Below are 17,604 nucleotides of genomic sequence, written 5' to 3' on the forward strand. Positions count from 1 at the left end.
TTACCAGTCGGAAGGAACACCATCGCTTGGCGGCAGCTGTGGGTGCAACTCGGTCGACCCAGCCGACGCCGGTAAAGCTCAGCACGGCCCTACTCAACCAGCAGTACCCGAATCTCTCGGCCGAACAGAAACTAACTCGCTCCATCAATCAGGTCGAGCAGTGGCTTGATCACCGTAGTCCCAAACTCGTACCCAAGATCAAACTAGCGGACGATATGCAGCTCCAGCGAACGGTCGTCAGCCGGCCGTTAAAGCGTTCCAAGAGTAAGGAAGAACTGACGCCGAGCAATCTTTTGTTGCTGGAAAATCTGAAGATCAGCGAGGACATTGCGGAAATAGCGGTGGTGACACCGAAGAAAGTATTCAACAAAGAATCGTTGATCGCTTCCGCCACCAAGAAGAATATTAAAACGCACCACCAGCATCAGCACAGTCCTTCGCGTCAACTGACAGCAGTGCCAACTGTTGCGATTAGCGCTGAGAAGCCTTCAGCTCCGTTGACGGTGGTAAACAAACAATCCATTCCTGTCGGTGATGCTCAGCTAGTTCAGCTCCAGTACGGGTCCGTGCCGATCAATGCCGAGCCGAGCGAATGCGAAAATCTAATCCGTATGTCGGACGATGGTGAGGATGTTGAGCAGCAACAGCAGCACCAGCAGCAACAACAGGCAGCGCCAATGGCAGCAACCAAGCATAGTTATCGTCACCATCAACCGCAGTCCCGTTCGCAGCCGCAATCGCCACAGCATCATCAGCATCATCATCAGCAAGAGCCACGATACTGTGGCAGCGGTAGAGCACATTCCGTCTCGTCTGCATCGGCCGCTTCGACGACTGCCGTTCACCGGTACGTGCACGAGCACATCCACCATCACTATCACCATTTCGAAAATGATCCAGACGAATCCTGATGCTGGTGGTACGATCGTCTGCAGCTGGAACGGCCGCCTCGTTCAACGCCGGAAGCTACGGCCGAACTGGAACAGGTGGCCGGTCCCTGGCTGGCACTGAAAGAACCGCCACCCCCTTCGTGATCGATGCTTACTACCACCGTTATAGCCACTGTAGGCCAACGTCGCCATTCGCCCGTGGGCTGGTTTTGTTGCTTCTAGCTTCGCGGATTGTTCTCTCAAGCATTCAACCATGTTCTCATTCCCAACCTACTATATCTCTCTTTTGTGTACTTATGAATCTCATGGTGAGTCAGGAAGAAGTCTTAAGCGTGTGAAAAGCGTGCCCATTACTGCCAGAACAAGAAATAGTGTTAAGCAAGTGTTCCGCTAGTTACTCTCACTGATCACGATGTACATATGCATTATAGAACACTCTAGTTGTGAGCGCAAGCGCTACCCTTTCTGTTGCGATTGTATATACTATATTTTCCCAACTTGTATACGCAGTTTAGTATCCCGTGGGTGCAGAGTTTATTTTTTGCAGCAGCGTAATGGTTAGGGTTGTTATTAATTACAGAGCTTTTTGGGGGGAAATGTTCACCCAATTGTAAATGTACCGAACGTCGTCACATACGGGGAAAGAATAGGGCTTCTACCGTGTTATGTCAATGGGTATGGGAAAATGTTGCCCGCGAGGCAACACTGACAAACAGATTCGAGAACTAGGAATTCATTGCGTGTGTGTATGTATGTGAGGGGAAACATAAGTATTAAGCTATTAGCTCATAAGTAACATAAGTAAGTTACTATTTATTTTCTTAGTTGGAACCAAATCATCGAAACCCAGGTAGAAGAAGCAGCTGGGGGGGGGGGGGGGAAATGAACGGAAAGGAGAAACAAACAAAACACCTTACAATGCTTTACATTGATTGATATGAAATCGTTTTTAAACACAAAAAAAAGGAAAACACTCTAATATCAACATACCTTCATATGATAATGGACACTATCACTCTATGCATGTACCGTAATTTCTCATATTTTGCAGATTTTCTCGTCCGTGTTTCAGTTGCCATTTTTTGTTTCGTTCTATTAATATTGATGTTTTTCTTCAATGTTTTCTCATCTATCATTTTATCAGTTTCATTTGTCAAAACTACTTTACCTTTCTAACGTTGTTCTACCTTTGAGTAGAGGTGTTGATAAATAATGCAAACAGAATTCAATTGTTGGAACAATCTGCTAAATGTGAACACGTGACGAAAAAAAAAGAAAACGAAACTTACAAGACTGATTTCATGTTATTAAATCGTATTAATGATTTTTTGTGTGTATCTCGATATGTTTGTTTAAAACTTTATCTCCTTTTGTTCTTAAAACTGTTATGCACATAAAGAATAGTCCGCTTATGAAAATTGATAGAAGAAAAAGAAGTGCGAAGGAAAGCGATACGTACTTTTGGGGAGGAAAAGTTACACTACAACGGCTTTTTACTAAAATTATTTCATTGCCATTTTTGCTAATATTCCCGACGGTTGGTTTCCAACATGTTTTTTTTTTAATTTAAATTGTGTTAAAATTACTGTACTGGCACATAATTAAGGTTGAAACGAAATTTTATTAAGGCGCAAGAAAACAAAATTATCAAAAGGTTTCCGTTTTGCAACTTGTGCAACGTTGTCTACGTTAAAGGGAATGGTGTATTGTAAATTATGAACATCCATCGTTTGGTTGTATTTGTGAGTTAAATTCTTTCGGTATATTAAATTTATTTTAAAGATCTTTTAAATCATACAAAATTAAGCATGAGACATGAGACAAAAGGAAAAGATAACGAAATTCAAATCTTTGGGAAAAAACCATGTGGTCCAAATGCTAAAAACGAATGAAATCTAAATAGCTACACGGATAGCTAGCGTGCTTTGGCAAAAGAAAGCGCCAGTCCGTGTTGCTGCTATATGGCTTGGTTTATGGAAACAGCTTGTGCGTTTGTGCAAAATATGTATTGTAATGTGGCTAATGTTGAGCTTCATGTTTACGGTTTCCTGCTTTTGGGTTAGGTCGTCTATCAGAGTATATGTTTATCGAAAAGTAAATTACTCAAACCGTACAGATATATGATACAAGTACAAATACCACGCAAAAAACAAACAAACAAACATAAAAATGCCTTTCTTTTGATTTTCCTTCATCGGACGTCCGTAGGCCATATTTTCCTAATCCCAGAATAATATCCAGGACAAGAAGAGTGAGATTGTGTGTATGCGCTTGTACGATTGTTAGGGTTAAGGCTTTATTTATTATGATAATTCTCACCAAAAAATGTCAGACACCATGCCCTTTTCTGTTGATCCTCGTCCCTCGAAAGTTTTACAAGAATATTTTATCTAAGACACAACATACACAGACGGCAGTATCGGACGTGTGAAGCTGATGTATTGTGGATGTGTTCTGTTCCAACGTATCATTCATACATAACCCATAGAAACAATAATATTCAAGATACTATAACGTGAATACAGTTAAACCTGCCTTTTTTCCTAATTACTATATCACAAATTAGCAATCTGAACGAAAAGCTTCCTTTTCTAGTAGGTCTTCGTTATCCAATTTTAAGGTACTAAATTACAAAAGTGGCTGATTACGGTTAACCACAGTGATCTAATGTATACAGGCGGTCCCCGAGATACACGGTTAATGGGGACCGAAAACGGCCGCAAAATACCTCGCATCTCGAATTTCCGCGTAAGTCGAATCTCGTGATTTCCAGCTAAAATATCACAAATTTTCGTGTAATTTTGCAATTCGGGGGCGGTTTTAGTCACTTTATGAATTATTTGATATGATTCTGACTGAATATAACTGTTTTAAACCTTTTGAAATAGTTTTTAACATTCGATCAAAACGGAAATTATTTGGCAATTTGCAATTGATGTGTCAAATCAGTACAATTTGCTCAAAGAATTGTCAATTTTAGAAAACCGCGTATCTCCGAATCCGCGTATAAGAGGTACCGTGTATCTCGGGGACCGCCTGTACATATCCTTTCTATTCGTGACAGGGCGCAAATGATTTTTTTCAAAACAACTAAATTGTCTGCAAGATGCATACTAAATTCAAAAGGCAAATTAAGGGAAACTGTTTCAGAACCCAAACCGGTCCCGAAACTAATCCCTCATCTTGATCTAGGAGTAGTAGGTTTTTTGCAGAACCCATACCGGTACTGAAACTGATCCCAACTCATAGAATTGATATTGCACCTACACCGGTCTTGAAACTAATCCCAAACCGAAAACTAATCCCAAACCGATATTAGTCCTAAATATGATGTATATATAACGGACTAGAGCCGTTGGTCGACTCGTGCCGTTAACAGAATGCTACACCATAACGCCCGGTACTGTGCTGCAAATCTCCCCAACTCGAGGCACCGATCCTCCGCAAGTCTGCCTCGACCAGGTCAAGCCACCGTACTTGCTGCGCCCCACTCATCCACGTGCCTGTTGGATCCCTTTCAATGACCTCCTTGGCTGTATAGCTAACAGGCTTCATCGCTATATGTCTTAAACATGATGTTAGTCGCCCGATTTTCACCAGAATTCCAATCGATTACCTAGCAGCTCGTACAGCTTATCATTCCACCCGTATTCCGTCGAAGATCGAACGTAGCACTTTGCGTTCAAAAACACCAAGTGCGCGTAGATCGCCTTCCAGTAAGGTCCATGTCTCAGAGTCCGTAGAGCACAACGAGCCTTATACAGGGGTTTCCAGGAGTTATCATTGCTGTGGGCGACTTTATTGACTCCTTCTTGCGTGAAATAAACTTAATGTAATGGGAATTGGTCTCCATAGCATCCTTGTTGAACAAATCTAATGGGAATTTCCAAGGAGCCTGTTCAAAAAGGACGCCATAGAGTCCAATTTCCATCATGTGAAGTTCACTTCTCATAAGAAAGAGTCAAGGAAGAGTCCCACAACTATTAAACCCCTGGAAAACCCTGTAAGAGCCCGGTATAGCGTCAGTTTTGTTCACCTGGAGACTTGACCAGATCGCAGCCACTTACGTAGACTACAGCAGGTGCGATTTCGTGGACAAACGATCCTCCTCTCCTACCTATTCCTATCGATTTCCTATTTCCTATTCCTATTTCCAGATTTCCTATTTCCCGCATGTGCTTTGTCTTTTACATGTTAAACTCGAGTCCAACCCGCTGAGCTTCTGACTTAAGTCCAGCATACGTTTCCGCAGCCGTCCTCTTGTTGATCGCAATAATGTCAATGTCGTCCGCGTAGCCCAGGAGTTGGATAGAGGGCCACAGCCTATACACACAGCCTGATCAACTTGTTAAAGAGGCAAATGAGGCCAATTGGTTGATACAGACCAAAAAATGATAAAACAATTATCAGCTTGTTAGGAAACTAAAACTCCTTCATCAGCATCCTAAAACAGATCTTCTTCTTCTTTGGCACAACAACCACTGTCGGTCAAGGCCTGCTTGTACCCACAAGTGAAGTGAGCTTGGCTTTCAGTGACTTATGATTACCATAGCAGGATAGTCAGTCCTACATATGGGGGCACGGTTTATTCGGAACTTGAACTCATGACGAGCATGTTGTTACGTCGTACGAGTTGACGACTGTACCACGACGACCTAAAACTGATAAAACCGATAAAGGTCCAAGAACGAATCTTCTAATCCTATAACTGCTACTGAACTCATGCCTATCCTTTAACTGATCTGAAACCTACCTACCTTTTGGATCTTATACATAACCCAAACCGTAGAACCTCTCCTAACCCCACACTGGTCCTGAAACTGATCCAGAACTTATATCAATCCTGAAATTGAATCTGAACTGGTACCGAACCCATACAGAGCCTGGAGCTTATACTTAACTTATACTGGCCCTGGAACTAATTCTAAACGCATTCAAAGTGCAAAAACTGCACATGGATGTATCTCGGTCATAGAACGGCTCGTGAACTTGTTTTGGTTTAAAATGCGATACAGGATCTACTTCGGGGTAAATTCGGCGTAGACATCAAGCGTAGAAATTTAGCCTGCTCCTAGTAGACAGGAAGAGACAACATAAATTCCCGTAACCCTTTACTAGAATTTGTTACAATGCATACGATGCGTTCGATGCAGTAGCGATAAAATGAAATGACTCGAGCTACTACTGTTCAGTCATCTTCTCCAAGATTTGCCCTCATGATGAAGGTCTAGTAGATGGTACCACTCTGTGTTTTACGTACGGAGTAGTGATGGGAAAAATCAGGTTTTCCGGCTAACTCCACATTTTTCTGGAATCGATTGCGGATAGTAGATCCGGAAACAGTTTCTGGAATCGATTCCGGAAACGACTCGGGAATTAGTTCCAGAATCGGCCCCAGATTTTATCCCGGAATCGGAATTGGTTCCGGAGTCGATACCGGAATCGGAATCGGTTCCGGAGTCGATACCGGAATCGGAATCGGTTCTGCAATCAGAATCAGCTCCGGAATCGAAATCGGCTCTCGAATCGGAATTGGCTCCTAAAATAGAATCGGCTTCCAAACGGAGTCAGTTTCGGCATCGCCATAAAAATAGGCCTTTGGGTGCAATCATATTGATAACCGCAAAAAATCAAAATTAACTTGTAAAAGATCCTTTCTCATGGAGATTCCCGGACTGATTTCGCTTCTTAAACATTTTATCCATTCAATAACTTATTCACATTCTGAAGCTAATTTTAATTCTGTAGTCAATTATGATTCCGTTATAGGGGCAAATTCCCAGGTCAATTCCGACTCGGTAATCGGCTCCGGAGTCAACTCCGGAATCGGCTTCGGAATCGGAATCGTTTCCAGCATTGGAATCGGCTCCGGAATTGATTCCGAACGTAGACTCGGAATCGGGTAAGTCCAATTCCGAGCTCCCACCACTAGTTCAGAGATTGTACCAAATCCACTTTGAATGGCTGTACACCTATCAGCTGATGAATGACGTACGGTAAGATTTGTTATTGTTCCGCTATGAATGTAAACAAACGTGGCGTAATGCTTCCAGCTGTCAGTCAGTGCTGTGCTCGAAGCAGAGAGAAGGAAAATGATCCGAAAGTTCGCTAAACATTGGCGCGATTCAGCGTCCCTGCTAGTGTTAGCACGGGACCAACCAGCGGCACAACATAATAAGTACAATTATAAGGTAAATACATAATAATAAACCATTACAATTGAGCGATAAAAATGAGCTACGCGGCTAGGGTTAATAGCGATATGTCCTCTCTTTTGCAGGTACTTGTATTCAAACGTACCTCTAATACGTCATTCATGCCAAATAGTGTAGTTTTTCCCGGTGGCGGTTTCGACAAACAGGACGCTTCGCTTGGCTGGGAATCGTTCTTTCGCGAAAGAAATGTTTCCAACACAGCGTTAAAAGCTATCACTCAAGTCGACGGTGCAAGACCCTACATATTCCAGACGGAGGGTACCGATTTGCTCGACCGCAACCTCTCGCTACGTCTCTGTGCACTGCGAGAGGCCTTCGAGGAGCTCGGCGTATTGCTCGTTACAGACGAGCAGAGGCAGAAAACGGAAACTGGTTTTAGCAAGTGCCTACAGCTGCCTGATGTGGACTCGTGGCAGCAAAAGATACACGATGGTACAGCATCATTCCAGGCGCTGCACACTGCACTTAGCACCGTGCCGGATGTGTTCAATTTGTACGAATGGTCATGCTGGCTAACGCCGGCCATGTTTCGGAAACGGCGTTTTGAAACGGTGTTCTATCTAGCGGTACTGAACAAAATGCCTGCCATACATCCAGAGCCCCATGAAGTGCAGGAATATTTTGTAAGTAAGAGCGTGTATGTGTGCCAATTGTATTATTCTAAATCGGTTCGCTTGCTTGCTACAGTGGGACACGCCGGCAGCTTTATTAGAGGCACACCGTGAGGAAAAAATATGGCTCGCACCACCCCAAACGTACGAGCTGACGAGGCTCAGCTTCGTGTACGATATCGACCAGTTGGTGCGGTTTGCGGACAAACGCAATCGGAAGGGTTCCACATTGCTCTGCCCGATACAGTACAATGCAGCGGATGGTGTGATATTCGTGCTGCCCGGTGACGATCTGTATCCAGCCGACTACGATTATCTCTCCGACAATGCTGATTTAGACAAGTACGGGGAGCAGACGCGGGAAGCCATACGAAAGCAAGCGAAACGATTGCATCGTGTAGAGCACAAGGATTTGCATCACCAAGCATTCTTTCTGAATCAACAGCCGCTTGATGATCACCTACACGTGCAGGGGTTGAATGGAAATCTGCTGCAAAACCAATAGATGACCCGCTAACAGTAGGAGGTTAGTCTGAAAATTAGGTGCTACGGGTTTTATAAAAAATAGTGCAATACAATGTTTAACCTTTCCCATAAACTTTATTAATGTTACCCAACACAAAATATCACAGCTTGGAAAGTGGCTCGTTATAACCGAGCACATGCAGATGACCATCCAGCGATGGGCCATTGTGCAAATGCGTCTGCTGGTGTAATCCCCTATGCTCTACGCGATGAAGGTTACGTGCTCGTTCGGCTAATTCTCGCATCGTTAGCTCTCCGTACTTATTCATATCCTCATTGTCAGTAATGAAGTCGAACTGCTCTGGATAAAGATCGTCTCCAGGAAGAACACCGATATACCCGTCTGCTGCATTAAAACCAACCGGACAAAATGGGGTTGTGCCGAAGCGTTTCCTCGCCTTTGCTACGCGTACTATAACGTCGATATCGTGTACATGGCTCAAACGATGCAATTCGTACGATTGAGGTGGTGCTAGCCAGAGAATTCCTTCCGAATGGGCATCGAGCAAATTCCGCGGTGATTCCCACTAAAAACAGAACCCCATTAGCATTGCAAATTAAACGCTCGGGACATTGCTCTTACCATATATTCCTCCACTTCGTAATCTTCTGGCAACACGGGACACACTTCATTGAGTGCAGCCAGGAAAAAGGCCGTTTCGAAACGCTTCCGCCGAAAGTGTGTAGGCGTCATCCAGGTAGACCACTCGTACAGACCCCACAGGTCTGGGGTTTCATGCAACTGCTCGTACAGCTGGCAAAATGCTTTCCTTCCGTCGTGAACGTCCGCTTGCCAGGTGCGCACATCGAAATCGGTTCTTGCCACGCTGAACCCTGTTTGTGGGCCCTTGTTTGCCGTCAGCAGCACTCCCAACTCTTCGAAACATTCGCGCAAAGCGCACAGCCGGACGGAAATGCTGCGATCGAGCTGATCACCCTCCATTCGGCGGAATATGTGAGGCCTTGGGCCAGACACCGACGTCACCGTTTGTAATGCTTCCGGCGGTATCCTTTGCTCGCCGAACAACCTTAGCCAGTCGGTAGAGTCATCTTGAGGATCGAAAGAACCACCGGGAAATACGATGTGGTTCGGAAGGAAGCTTGTGTTTTCGGTTCGTTTGAACACAAGTACCTGTGAAAGGATAATCAATCAGAACGAAGCGCTTCGATGCGTTTGCATATGCTTAGTACCTTGTAATTGTATCCGTGAATATCTCGTTCGTTGTGCCGATTGCGGGCCAAAACGATAACAGACGCCGAATCACGCCAATATTTTTCGTACGCACGCATTTTACTAGCCCCAGTGCTTCTTCTTAAGCAATGATGAATGATTTTTGCTATTGCTTAAAGTTGCCACCCTTAAACCGCCCATCTAATCTTTGTCGTAATTTTGATAAGCCACAACACAAACACTGGTTTGACGTTGACATGTGCTGCGAAGCTTAGGTATAGGCGCGAGTCTACGTCGTTTATTTACGCTGGAAGGAAGCGCTTCTGTGGAAGAACTGAAGATTAACCCTTGCAGGCTTTGCAAAAATTACAAGATGTCGATTTACATTTTATTTATTATTTTAAAATATTATTTAAGTTTATATTTACGTTTCTTGAAAAAAACATGTATTCAACAATATGAGTAAAATAATTGCAATCAGTTAACAAACAAAGCTACCCCAAGCGCCACAGATTAAGCCTAAACGACTGTAAAATCGAATATCCATAAAACTAAAAAAAACGAAAGCTCCATAGCTTGCTCCATTGGTTTGCTCAGTATGGTGTAAAGAAGGCATTTTATAACTAATCATTATATAGCTGTCCTTTTCTTGCAATGTGTTTCGCCTAACTTCATCTAATTATGGCCTATGCTTATGGTCTATACCCTTCAAACATTCCGAGCAAAAATCTATAAGAATGGTCGTGTGGTCATATACGTGAGTATCAATTAATAAAGTGATTTTCTTGACTCTTTCGATAAGATTCATTCATATGAATCTTCAGTGATGAGTGATTCGAATTAGTGGTGGGAGCTAGGAATCTGACCTACCCGATTCCGATTCCGTGTTCGGAATCAATTCTGGGGCCGATTCCGGAGCCGATTCCGGAGTTGGTTCTGGAGCCGATTCCGAAGTTGGTACCGGAGCCGATTCCGGAGTTGAATCCGAACCCGATTCCGGAGTTGGTTCCGGAATCAATTCCGGAAATAAGAAGTGTAGGAAGCGATGTAAGTCCGGGAATCTCCATGTGAATAGATCATTTACAAGTTAATTTTGATTCTTTGCCGTTATCCACACGTAGCATCATTGGACCTAAAGGCCTATTCTTATGAAGATGCTGAAATCGACTCCGTTTCGAAACCAATTCTGATTTCGGAGTCAATTCCGATATCGGAGCCGATTTTGATTCCGCAGCCAATTCCGGAGCTGATTCCGATTCCGGAGCCGCTTCCGATTCCGGAGCCGATTCCGATTCCGGAGCCAATTCCGATTCCGGAGCCAATTCCGATTACGAAGCCAATTCCGATTTCGGAGCCGATGCCGGAGCCAATTCCAAAGCCGATGCTGGAACCAATTACGGAGCCGAAGCCGGAACCAATTCTGGACTCGATTTCGATTCCGGAGCTGATTCTGGAATCGATTCCGGAAACTGATTCCGGACCTACTATCTGGAATCGATTCCAGAAAACGTCGAAGCTAGCCGGAATCGATTCCGGCGAAATCTTCATTTTTCTCATCACTAATTCGAATCTCGAATCGACTCTTCAAAGATTCATGAATCTCTAAAGATTCATGAATCTCCAAGGATTTATGAATCTCGAAATTTATATGAATCTTCAAAGATTCATGAATCTAAATGATTAATAAATCCATTAAAATTCATATATCTACAGGGATTCATGAATCTTTAGAGGTGTATGATTTGCAAAATTAGCTCTAATAAAAGGATAAATCAGATACATATTTCACCCATCCTGATAATGAAGATTAAACCAAGTTAAATTGTTATGTTTTTTTTTTACACAGGTACAATTTTAAATTTGCGTATAAATTATTTTAGTTTGTTCTATTTACAGCAAGAAACTATTAATTTGAATAGAAATAAACACAAAAAAGTTCTCATACAAATCGGGATTTGAACACACGCTTTTTTCTCGGTTCGGAACCAATAGCGTTATCACTGCTGTATTTGGCAGTTACTTTAGTGAGGATGCAAAACCGATAAATAGCCAAATTAAGATGGCGGCAAGCTATCGATTCTCGTCGAATCAAAAAGTTGAAAAATTTCGAAGAGAAACCGTTACAGCCGTGAAAATTTCGATTGAAATCTTTATTCGCCTTGTAAGGCGAATAAGGCCTTAAATGCCTTTTAAATGCCTTCAAAACCGTTTAATGTTGGTATGGTTATTTTGTGTTATTACGTGAATTTATTGTATAATTATTTGTGTTTTCGACGTGTTTGAGGATAAAAACTAAGAAATCACCCAACTGCCACAAATCCACTAAACGACCACTAAACGGCTTCTAAACGACTCAAGCACTCTACCTAAACGGAATATAGAAAGACTTCGTTTAGCAGACGGCAAACGACTCATGCATTCTAAAAATAGCACAAAAGCTGGTGGCGCCATCTGTTTGTGGGATACCCAACCAGTTGAGCTTCTTCGCTTGGAGGAGGAGAGCTTTCTCATTTCCTCTGTACTGTTGTATGGTTTCGCATTGAAGTTATGCATCCCTAGAACTATAACGGCGATACGATTGTTTAAATACTAAACTCCAATGGAAACCACCAGCACTGAAGCAAGTGAGATTTGAGTAATGGTCGTTGGTGTTGATACCCACGTATCTGACCACACGACCATTCATATAGATTTTTGCTCGGAAAGTTAGAAGGCTATATATATATAGGTCATGATAAGATGAAACTTGTCGAAACACATTGCAAGAAAAGGATAGCAATGTAATAATCAGTTTTAATACGCCATCTATTGATCAAACCAATGAAGCTGTGGAGCTTTCATTTTTTTCTATGGATATTCAATTTTCCAGTCGTTTAAGCTTAATCTGTGGCGCTTGGGCATTTATTTTTCCTATGTTCCCGTTTACAGGGTTTTCCATTCCAATTAACAACTGTCGACAGTTTACTAGCAATCCTCGATTTCAAAAACACGTTTGTCTACCACTTACAAACAAGTCATGCCGTTTTTGGTACACTGTCCATTTCAATTTCACAATTGTCGTCTTCGACAACCGGCGTGAGAAATTTGTTTGTTAATTCTCTCACAGCCATCTCTCACTTGCAATATCGAAGCATGTAGAAAAGCTCATATGAACAAGTTGAAAAAATGTAAACAACGGTTTGAATCCTGGCGATTTTATGTTAAATAACGAATTGTCAAAATCCTCTATATTCCACTACCTTTTTTTTAATCCACCTTGCAAAAGAGGGTAAAAGTTGAAAAACCACTGATATAAACAATAATAACAGTACTTTCAAATATGTACGTAGAGAAACGATATATTTCAAGAAAATTGTACGTTATCTTTGATTGTCAAGTTAGCCAGTGTTGATCGGATCAAAACAACTCATTTTGTCCAGTCCAAAAGATGGACCATAGTTTGCAAAGATCTAGAAAGCAACAAACAACAACATTCGCTGGCTAACTCTGCCCGTGACTAGAAGAATTTGGAAGCCAGAAAATTGTGCTCTCTCATCGTGGATGTGCTTTAGATATTTTACTCCATTTTGGGGTGATGCAACTTTGGTGATGAATCATTCATAGTTTTCGTATAAAAACACCAGTTCAAAGTACGGTACACCGTAGTCCAGTCCAAACGAACGAACCATAATAACAATCGAACCCACCCGGTTACAAAGTGAAATTACTTTCAGTGGAATTGAAGTGCTATCATTTGTTGAGAACTATCAATGCGTTACAGAGTGCTCAGTTTTAAAGAACCTAAAGGGATCCACGGCATAAAGTTATATCGAAATCAATAAATAAATAATAATATATAATAATAAAGGTAAGTTTATAAAAAAGTGCATTATGTAAAGCATCAACCAGTGAAAAGACATTTGGTGAAGGAGCAGGCACGATGTATCATAAAATTTATGACGTCAGAAAAAACAAACCAAAAAAGCTAAACTAAAACCAGTTTTTCTACGTCCCTCAACCAGTTTTTGCATCCCCCGAGAACAAAGGAACAGCGATGAGTGCTTTGATTTCTTTGAAAATTACCATCGAAAACGATGCGAACTATCTTCTCTTCGGCGACCGAATTTGTCGCAACTTGGAAGAGCTGGCCGCCTTTTGTTCCGCCCGATACCAGGATTTGCAGAAAGCTGTAGAAGGCTTCCGCTACTATTGGATTGGTAAGTAGAAAGGTTTAATTCGTAGAACGAATTATTTTTTAAGTACAATGATACATTTTCTGCAAACACCTTTTGCGCTAGTGTGAACCATTAGACGGGGGAGGGTTGTAAATTTACGACGCAATATGGTGGCTTTGCAACAAATGTGTTCGCTGGAAGTGCATCAAAATGGATGCCGCTTTAGCCGGAAAATGCACATAACACACACATAGACATTGGGATTGAACACTAACAAAACGTAGGCGCTGTATGCACATTGAAGTCGGGTGAAAAATCTGGAAATAGCCGAAGGGGGGGGAGGGGGGGGGGGACTACATTTGTGCGAATGCAAGAGAGCATATCGTTGACCTTGGATTGCGCTTTCCCTTGCTCACTGTTTAATGTCAAACTATCCTTCTGCTCACCCTGTCACCACCCACAGATGACGATGGGGACGAGATCCGTATTACTACGGACGATGACTACGGAAGCTTTTTGCAGGCGATGGCCAACGCCAAAGCCCGTCTTTACGTCGTAGGCAAGAAGACGGCACCGTTGGTGTCGACGAGCATCGACAAGGAAGAGCAACCCGTCGCGCAGTGTGAGGCCGATGGTGCGCCAATGCAGAACGCTGCCACTGATGCGATGGCCGGGAAGGATCTTCCCTTCCACCCGCACGTCGTCTGCGACGTGTGCGACGGTGATATCATTGGCCATCGCTACAAGTGTTTGACGTGCCACGATTTCGACATCTGCATGAACTGCGAGGCCAAGTTCCGCCACAAGGACCATCTGATGATGCGTATTCCGCGGTCGGAAATGTTGTGCCGTTCGCAGACAACGGTGTCGCGAATGTTCGAAAAGCTGCGCCTGTACGGGACTCGCATCACGGCCAACTCGCCACAGGATCTGGATGAAGTGGCACGCGTGCCGAGCAACAAAACTGCTGCATCCGTCGCAGCGAAGCGCGAAACTACGCGAACAGCACAGCGCAGTAGCAAGCATCATGGGTAAGTTGTGCCGGAAAGAGAAGTAGTATGTGTGCATATGTATAAGCTTTATCCCTGTTGCCGTGGTTACCGAGCTACACAACGACTCTTTGAGTAATTCGTTTCAATAACGAGTTTCAGGAAGTAATTTTCGTTCTTTTTAATGAAAAGTCATTAACAATGCTGGTGAAAAGGCTATTAAGTGATGATTTTTAATGAATTCATTTGCTAGATTATTTGTTACTTAATCATCGTAATTTTTAAATAAAGACACACATCTTACTAGACAGACGACTCACTAATCGCTAATTACGGTTTGCGATTGGATTAGACCCGCTCATTGCAGTTTAAAAAACAGAGCAGTGACAGTGTTACGTGTCTGGAGCACACGGTCCATACGAGACTTGAACCCATGATAGGCATGTTGTTAGGTCGTGCGACTACTGTGCCACGGTGCCAAGGGAAAAATGTAGAAATTCAATTGTTTATATGTTATTTTCTTTTTCTGCTTCCCAGCGAGGATCGTCGATGCGGCGAAACATCCAAACCGCCCCGTTACAGTAAGTCCAGCGGTGAACGCAAACAAACCTTTGCTCACGTGCCAACGGCAGCCGAACGCGTGCCTAAAGAAGAGAAAGATAAACCATCGCAACGGTCAGTGTCGGATTTTAACCGACGCTGCAAACATATGGTAAACATGTATATGAATTCGATGCAAGCGTTGGATCCTACGGCGACATTCCCCGCCCCCGCAGCAGGTTCCGATCACGTCGCCATGGCGAATGCTGCAGCCACAGCAGCAGCAGCTGCCGCAGCGAAAGCTACTGCTGCAGCTAACACCGCCCTGAATGCTACATCCAATTTACCATCTAATAGAGGTAACGGCGCAATGCCATCCTCAACAAACGTCTGGGGGGTACCCTTTTCGGACGAATGTATTGAGAGATTTACCGACGCCAGGATGCCACAGAAAGGTTCTAAAAAGCATGCAAACAAGACACCACCAACTGCGCAACCACAGTCGGAACAGCAACCGGGAATTTCGCTGCCGTTTTTACCGTTCGTAAATCTTGCCTGGCCAACGCAGGAGAAATTGTTGTTCGCAAGCGAGAATGTATCCAAGCTGCTGGACCCGCTCGGATTATCTTTCGAGATACGCCACAAGACAGCGGCGTCTCCTTCGTCATCCTCCCACGGAGATGCGAACGCACACAAAACGGATGATTGCACTCCGTCCACATCGGCTGCTAACTTGGCACCCGCATCAGGCCCGACAATGACGAAGGAAGAGACGTGTGCGCCCGAGGAGAAGCAAAACAAAGCGACCGAAACACATGAATCGCAGAATGTGGAGTCAACGACCGTTTCGGATACAGCACAAAACCAAGCAAAACCGTTGGCCGAATGTGGTGAAGTGGTGGAGTCAAAGAACAACCATGAAGTCGTCGGTACAAAGGAAACAAAACCATCCGATGGGCAAGGACGCACTAAAGCAAAAGTGGCAGGAGCGGGCACATCGCTCGAAACCGATGATGCAGCAGTTGCGGAAGATGCGGAGGCAGAGGAAATCGAAATGGACGGTGAAAACGATTCCCAAACGTCCACATCGTCTGCTTCGTTGCTTACCGATGACGACCAGGACCTGATCGATGTGGCAGAAGATGTGGCAAAATCGGCCTCGCCGTCCAAGCCACCATTAGCGACCGAAAAGACCTGGACCCTGGTTGACATCCCACATGACGAGGACGAGGAAAAGCAGGCCAATGCGCCACTGGACGCTATTGCCAGACTGATCGAGCACGATAGTTCGTCGTCCTCTTCTTTGGGTTCGCTGGATTTCACGAAACCGAGCCTGTCTCCAAAGGAGAAGAAATTCAGCAATTCGAGATCGAAAGATAAGCAGAAGGAACATAAGACGAAGGAACCATTCTCGCCAAAGCCAGGTGGTAGTGGTGTTGCTGGTGAATTGGATTATGAGAATTATAGCAAAATCCTGGCCGATCATTTGGAAGTTTCGACGACGTCTGCTGGTAAGGAGAAAAAGGCATCCACTCCGCCAAGCTCAGGGCCGTGCTCTTCGTCGTCGTCGTCGTCATCGTCGTCGTCGGGTGATTCGATGGCCGCAAATCCAGATAAAAGCACTCGATTGAGCGACTCAGCGCAGCGTATGGATTGTACAGTATATAGCCACCGCCCGCATGTCAACCATGCCATCCATACGATGATGACGATGGGCTTCAGCAACCATAACGGTTGGCTGACCCAGCTGCTCGAATCTTTGAACGGTGACATCCCGAAAGCACTCGATCTGTTGCTTCAGCATCGCCACTAAACAACGGCGAGAGCTACTAAACTTTGATCGTTCGCCTTATATGCTACTCTTGAATTGTATTTCAACTTGTCGCAGATGCACGCGACCTACCACATTTACCATGATGTATAACCAATTTTAGCTTGATAGGTATTGGGTGTATATTGTACACAAACCTTTCATCAGAATTTGTAAGTCTAAAAATGGTAGAAGCAGCTCTTAAAGCTGCTTCAAAGAAGTAGAAATAATTGTCAATTCGATGTGATTCGGCAGATTTTTTTCGGCGGGTAGAGCGAATACGGCGAAATTTCCCTTAACATGCTTGACTCCAGTATTAGATTGCCGAAGGGAATTTATAATAGTATCGTGCGCAATTGAAGGCAAACGTAAAAAAAACAACATAAACATAACCCAACAACACAGGACAGAGGATTGGATGGTTTAACGAGCTAAATCAATATATTTACACCTTAGAAGCATACATATATAAAATGTTTATAGATGCCCACTACAACCCCCCTGTATGGATGTATTTACTCACTGCGCCTCCCCTCATCCCTTACGTACGATGTGTGGGGCGGTGAGATTATATGTATGGTTATGGAAAAATAAAATGTATCTCGGCGAATGCCGAAACAGCAACAACTGAACGCAATGTTTATTATACACATCTGCCACTTACCCACTCCCCCCCCCCCCCCCCCCCCCATTACATCT

General features: G+C 43.8%; 4 protein-coding genes across 7 annotated transcripts in view; 3 read left to right on the plus strand and 1 right to left on the minus strand.

Moving 5' to 3' along the window:
- LOC5668136 (protein naked cuticle homolog) overlaps window positions 1-3,410 on the plus strand; it is a 44,756-nt gene extending 41,346 nt beyond the window's left edge. For both annotated transcript variants that reach the window (XM_061655622.1, XM_061655621.1), the window contains exon 7: window positions 8-3,410. In XM_061655622.1, coding sequence (XP_061511606.1) covers window positions 8-911 — 904 coding nt within the window. In that variant the 3' untranslated portion in view covers window positions 912-3,410. The remainder of the gene's footprint in view (window positions 1-7) is intronic.
- A 3,447-nt stretch (window positions 3,411-6,857) lies between these two features.
- On the plus strand, window positions 6,858-8,314 carry LOC1279339 (acyl-coenzyme A diphosphatase NUDT19). 2 transcript variants are annotated; one of them, XM_319046.5, is made up of 3 exons: window positions 6,858-7,081; window positions 7,171-7,728; window positions 7,793-8,314. In XM_319046.5, exons 1-3 carry the CDS (start codon window positions 6,983-6,985, stop codon window positions 8,219-8,221), a joined length of 1,086 nt encoding a protein of 361 aa, XP_319046.5. In that variant the 5' UTR covers window positions 6,858-6,982; the 3' UTR covers window positions 8,222-8,314. The 2 variants fall into 2 exon arrangements, with proteins under 2 accessions (XP_319046.5, XP_061513841.1); XM_061657857.1 differs by having other exon boundaries at window positions 6,962-7,081; window positions 7,149-7,728.
- LOC1279340 (acyl-coenzyme A diphosphatase NUDT19) lies at window positions 8,297-9,680 on the minus strand. The gene is made up of 3 exons (XM_319047.4): window positions 9,433-9,680; window positions 8,825-9,373; window positions 8,297-8,768 (listed from the first exon to the last, which is right to left on the minus strand). Exons 1-3 carry the CDS (start codon window positions 9,529-9,531, stop codon window positions 8,343-8,345), a joined length of 1,074 nt encoding a protein of 357 aa, XP_319047.4. The 5' UTR covers window positions 9,532-9,680; the 3' UTR covers window positions 8,297-8,342.
- Window positions 9,681-12,830: 3,150 nt separating this feature from the next.
- Window positions 12,831-17,532, plus strand: LOC1279342 (protein ref(2)P). 2 transcript variants are annotated; one of them, XM_061659371.1, is made up of 4 exons: window positions 12,831-13,259; window positions 13,414-13,608; window positions 14,030-14,597; window positions 15,093-17,532. In XM_061659371.1, the coding sequence occupies exons 2-4, from the start codon at window positions 13,446-13,448 to the stop codon at window positions 16,906-16,908; spliced, it is 2,547 nt and encodes an 848-aa protein (XP_061515355.1). In that variant the 5' UTR covers window positions 12,831-13,259; window positions 13,414-13,445; the 3' UTR covers window positions 16,909-17,532. The 2 variants fall into 2 exon arrangements, with proteins under 2 accessions (XP_061515355.1, XP_061515356.1); XM_061659372.1 differs by having other exon boundaries at window positions 12,858-13,259; window positions 13,392-13,608.
- Window positions 17,533-17,604: the final 72 nt, after the last annotated feature.

This window comes from Anopheles gambiae, chromosome 3 (genome assembly GCF_943734735.2).
Source record: "Anopheles gambiae chromosome 3, idAnoGambNW_F1_1, whole genome shotgun sequence".
NCBI classification, from domain to species: domain Eukaryota; kingdom Metazoa; phylum Arthropoda; class Insecta; order Diptera; family Culicidae; genus Anopheles; species Anopheles gambiae.

Coding starts and splice junctions, on each gene's coding strand:
- LOC1279339 (XM_319046.5), top strand. CDS start 6,983: ATGATCCGAAAGTTCGCTAAACATTGGCGCGATTCAGCGTCCCTGCTA. Junction 7,082..7,170: donor ATAATAAGTACAATTATAAG/GTAAATACATAA, acceptor TCTCTTTTGCAG/GTACTTGTATTCAAACGTAC. Junction 7,729..7,792: donor ATGAAGTGCAGGAATATTTT/GTAAGTAAGAGC, acceptor TGCTTGCTACAG/TGGGACACGCCGGCAGCTTT.
- LOC1279340 (XM_319047.4), bottom strand. CDS start 9,531: ATGCGTGCGTACGAAAAATATTGGCGTGATTCGGCGTCTGTTATCGTT. Junction 9,374..9,432: donor TTCACGGATACAATTACAAG/GTACTAAGCATA, acceptor ATCCTTTCACAG/GTACTTGTGTTCAAACGAAC. Junction 8,769..8,824: donor ACGAAGTGGAGGAATATATG/GTAAGAGCAATG, acceptor TTCTGTTTTTAG/TGGGAATCACCGCGGAATTT.
- LOC1279342 (XM_061659371.1), top strand. CDS start 13,446: ATGAGTGCTTTGATTTCTTTGAAAATTACCATCGAAAACGATGCGAAC. Junction 13,609..14,029: donor CTTCCGCTACTATTGGATTG/GTAAGTAGAAAG, acceptor CACCACCCACAG/ATGACGATGGGGACGAGATC. Junction 14,598..15,092: donor CGCAGTAGCAAGCATCATGG/GTAAGTTGTGCC, acceptor TCTGCTTCCCAG/CGAGGATCGTCGATGCGGCG.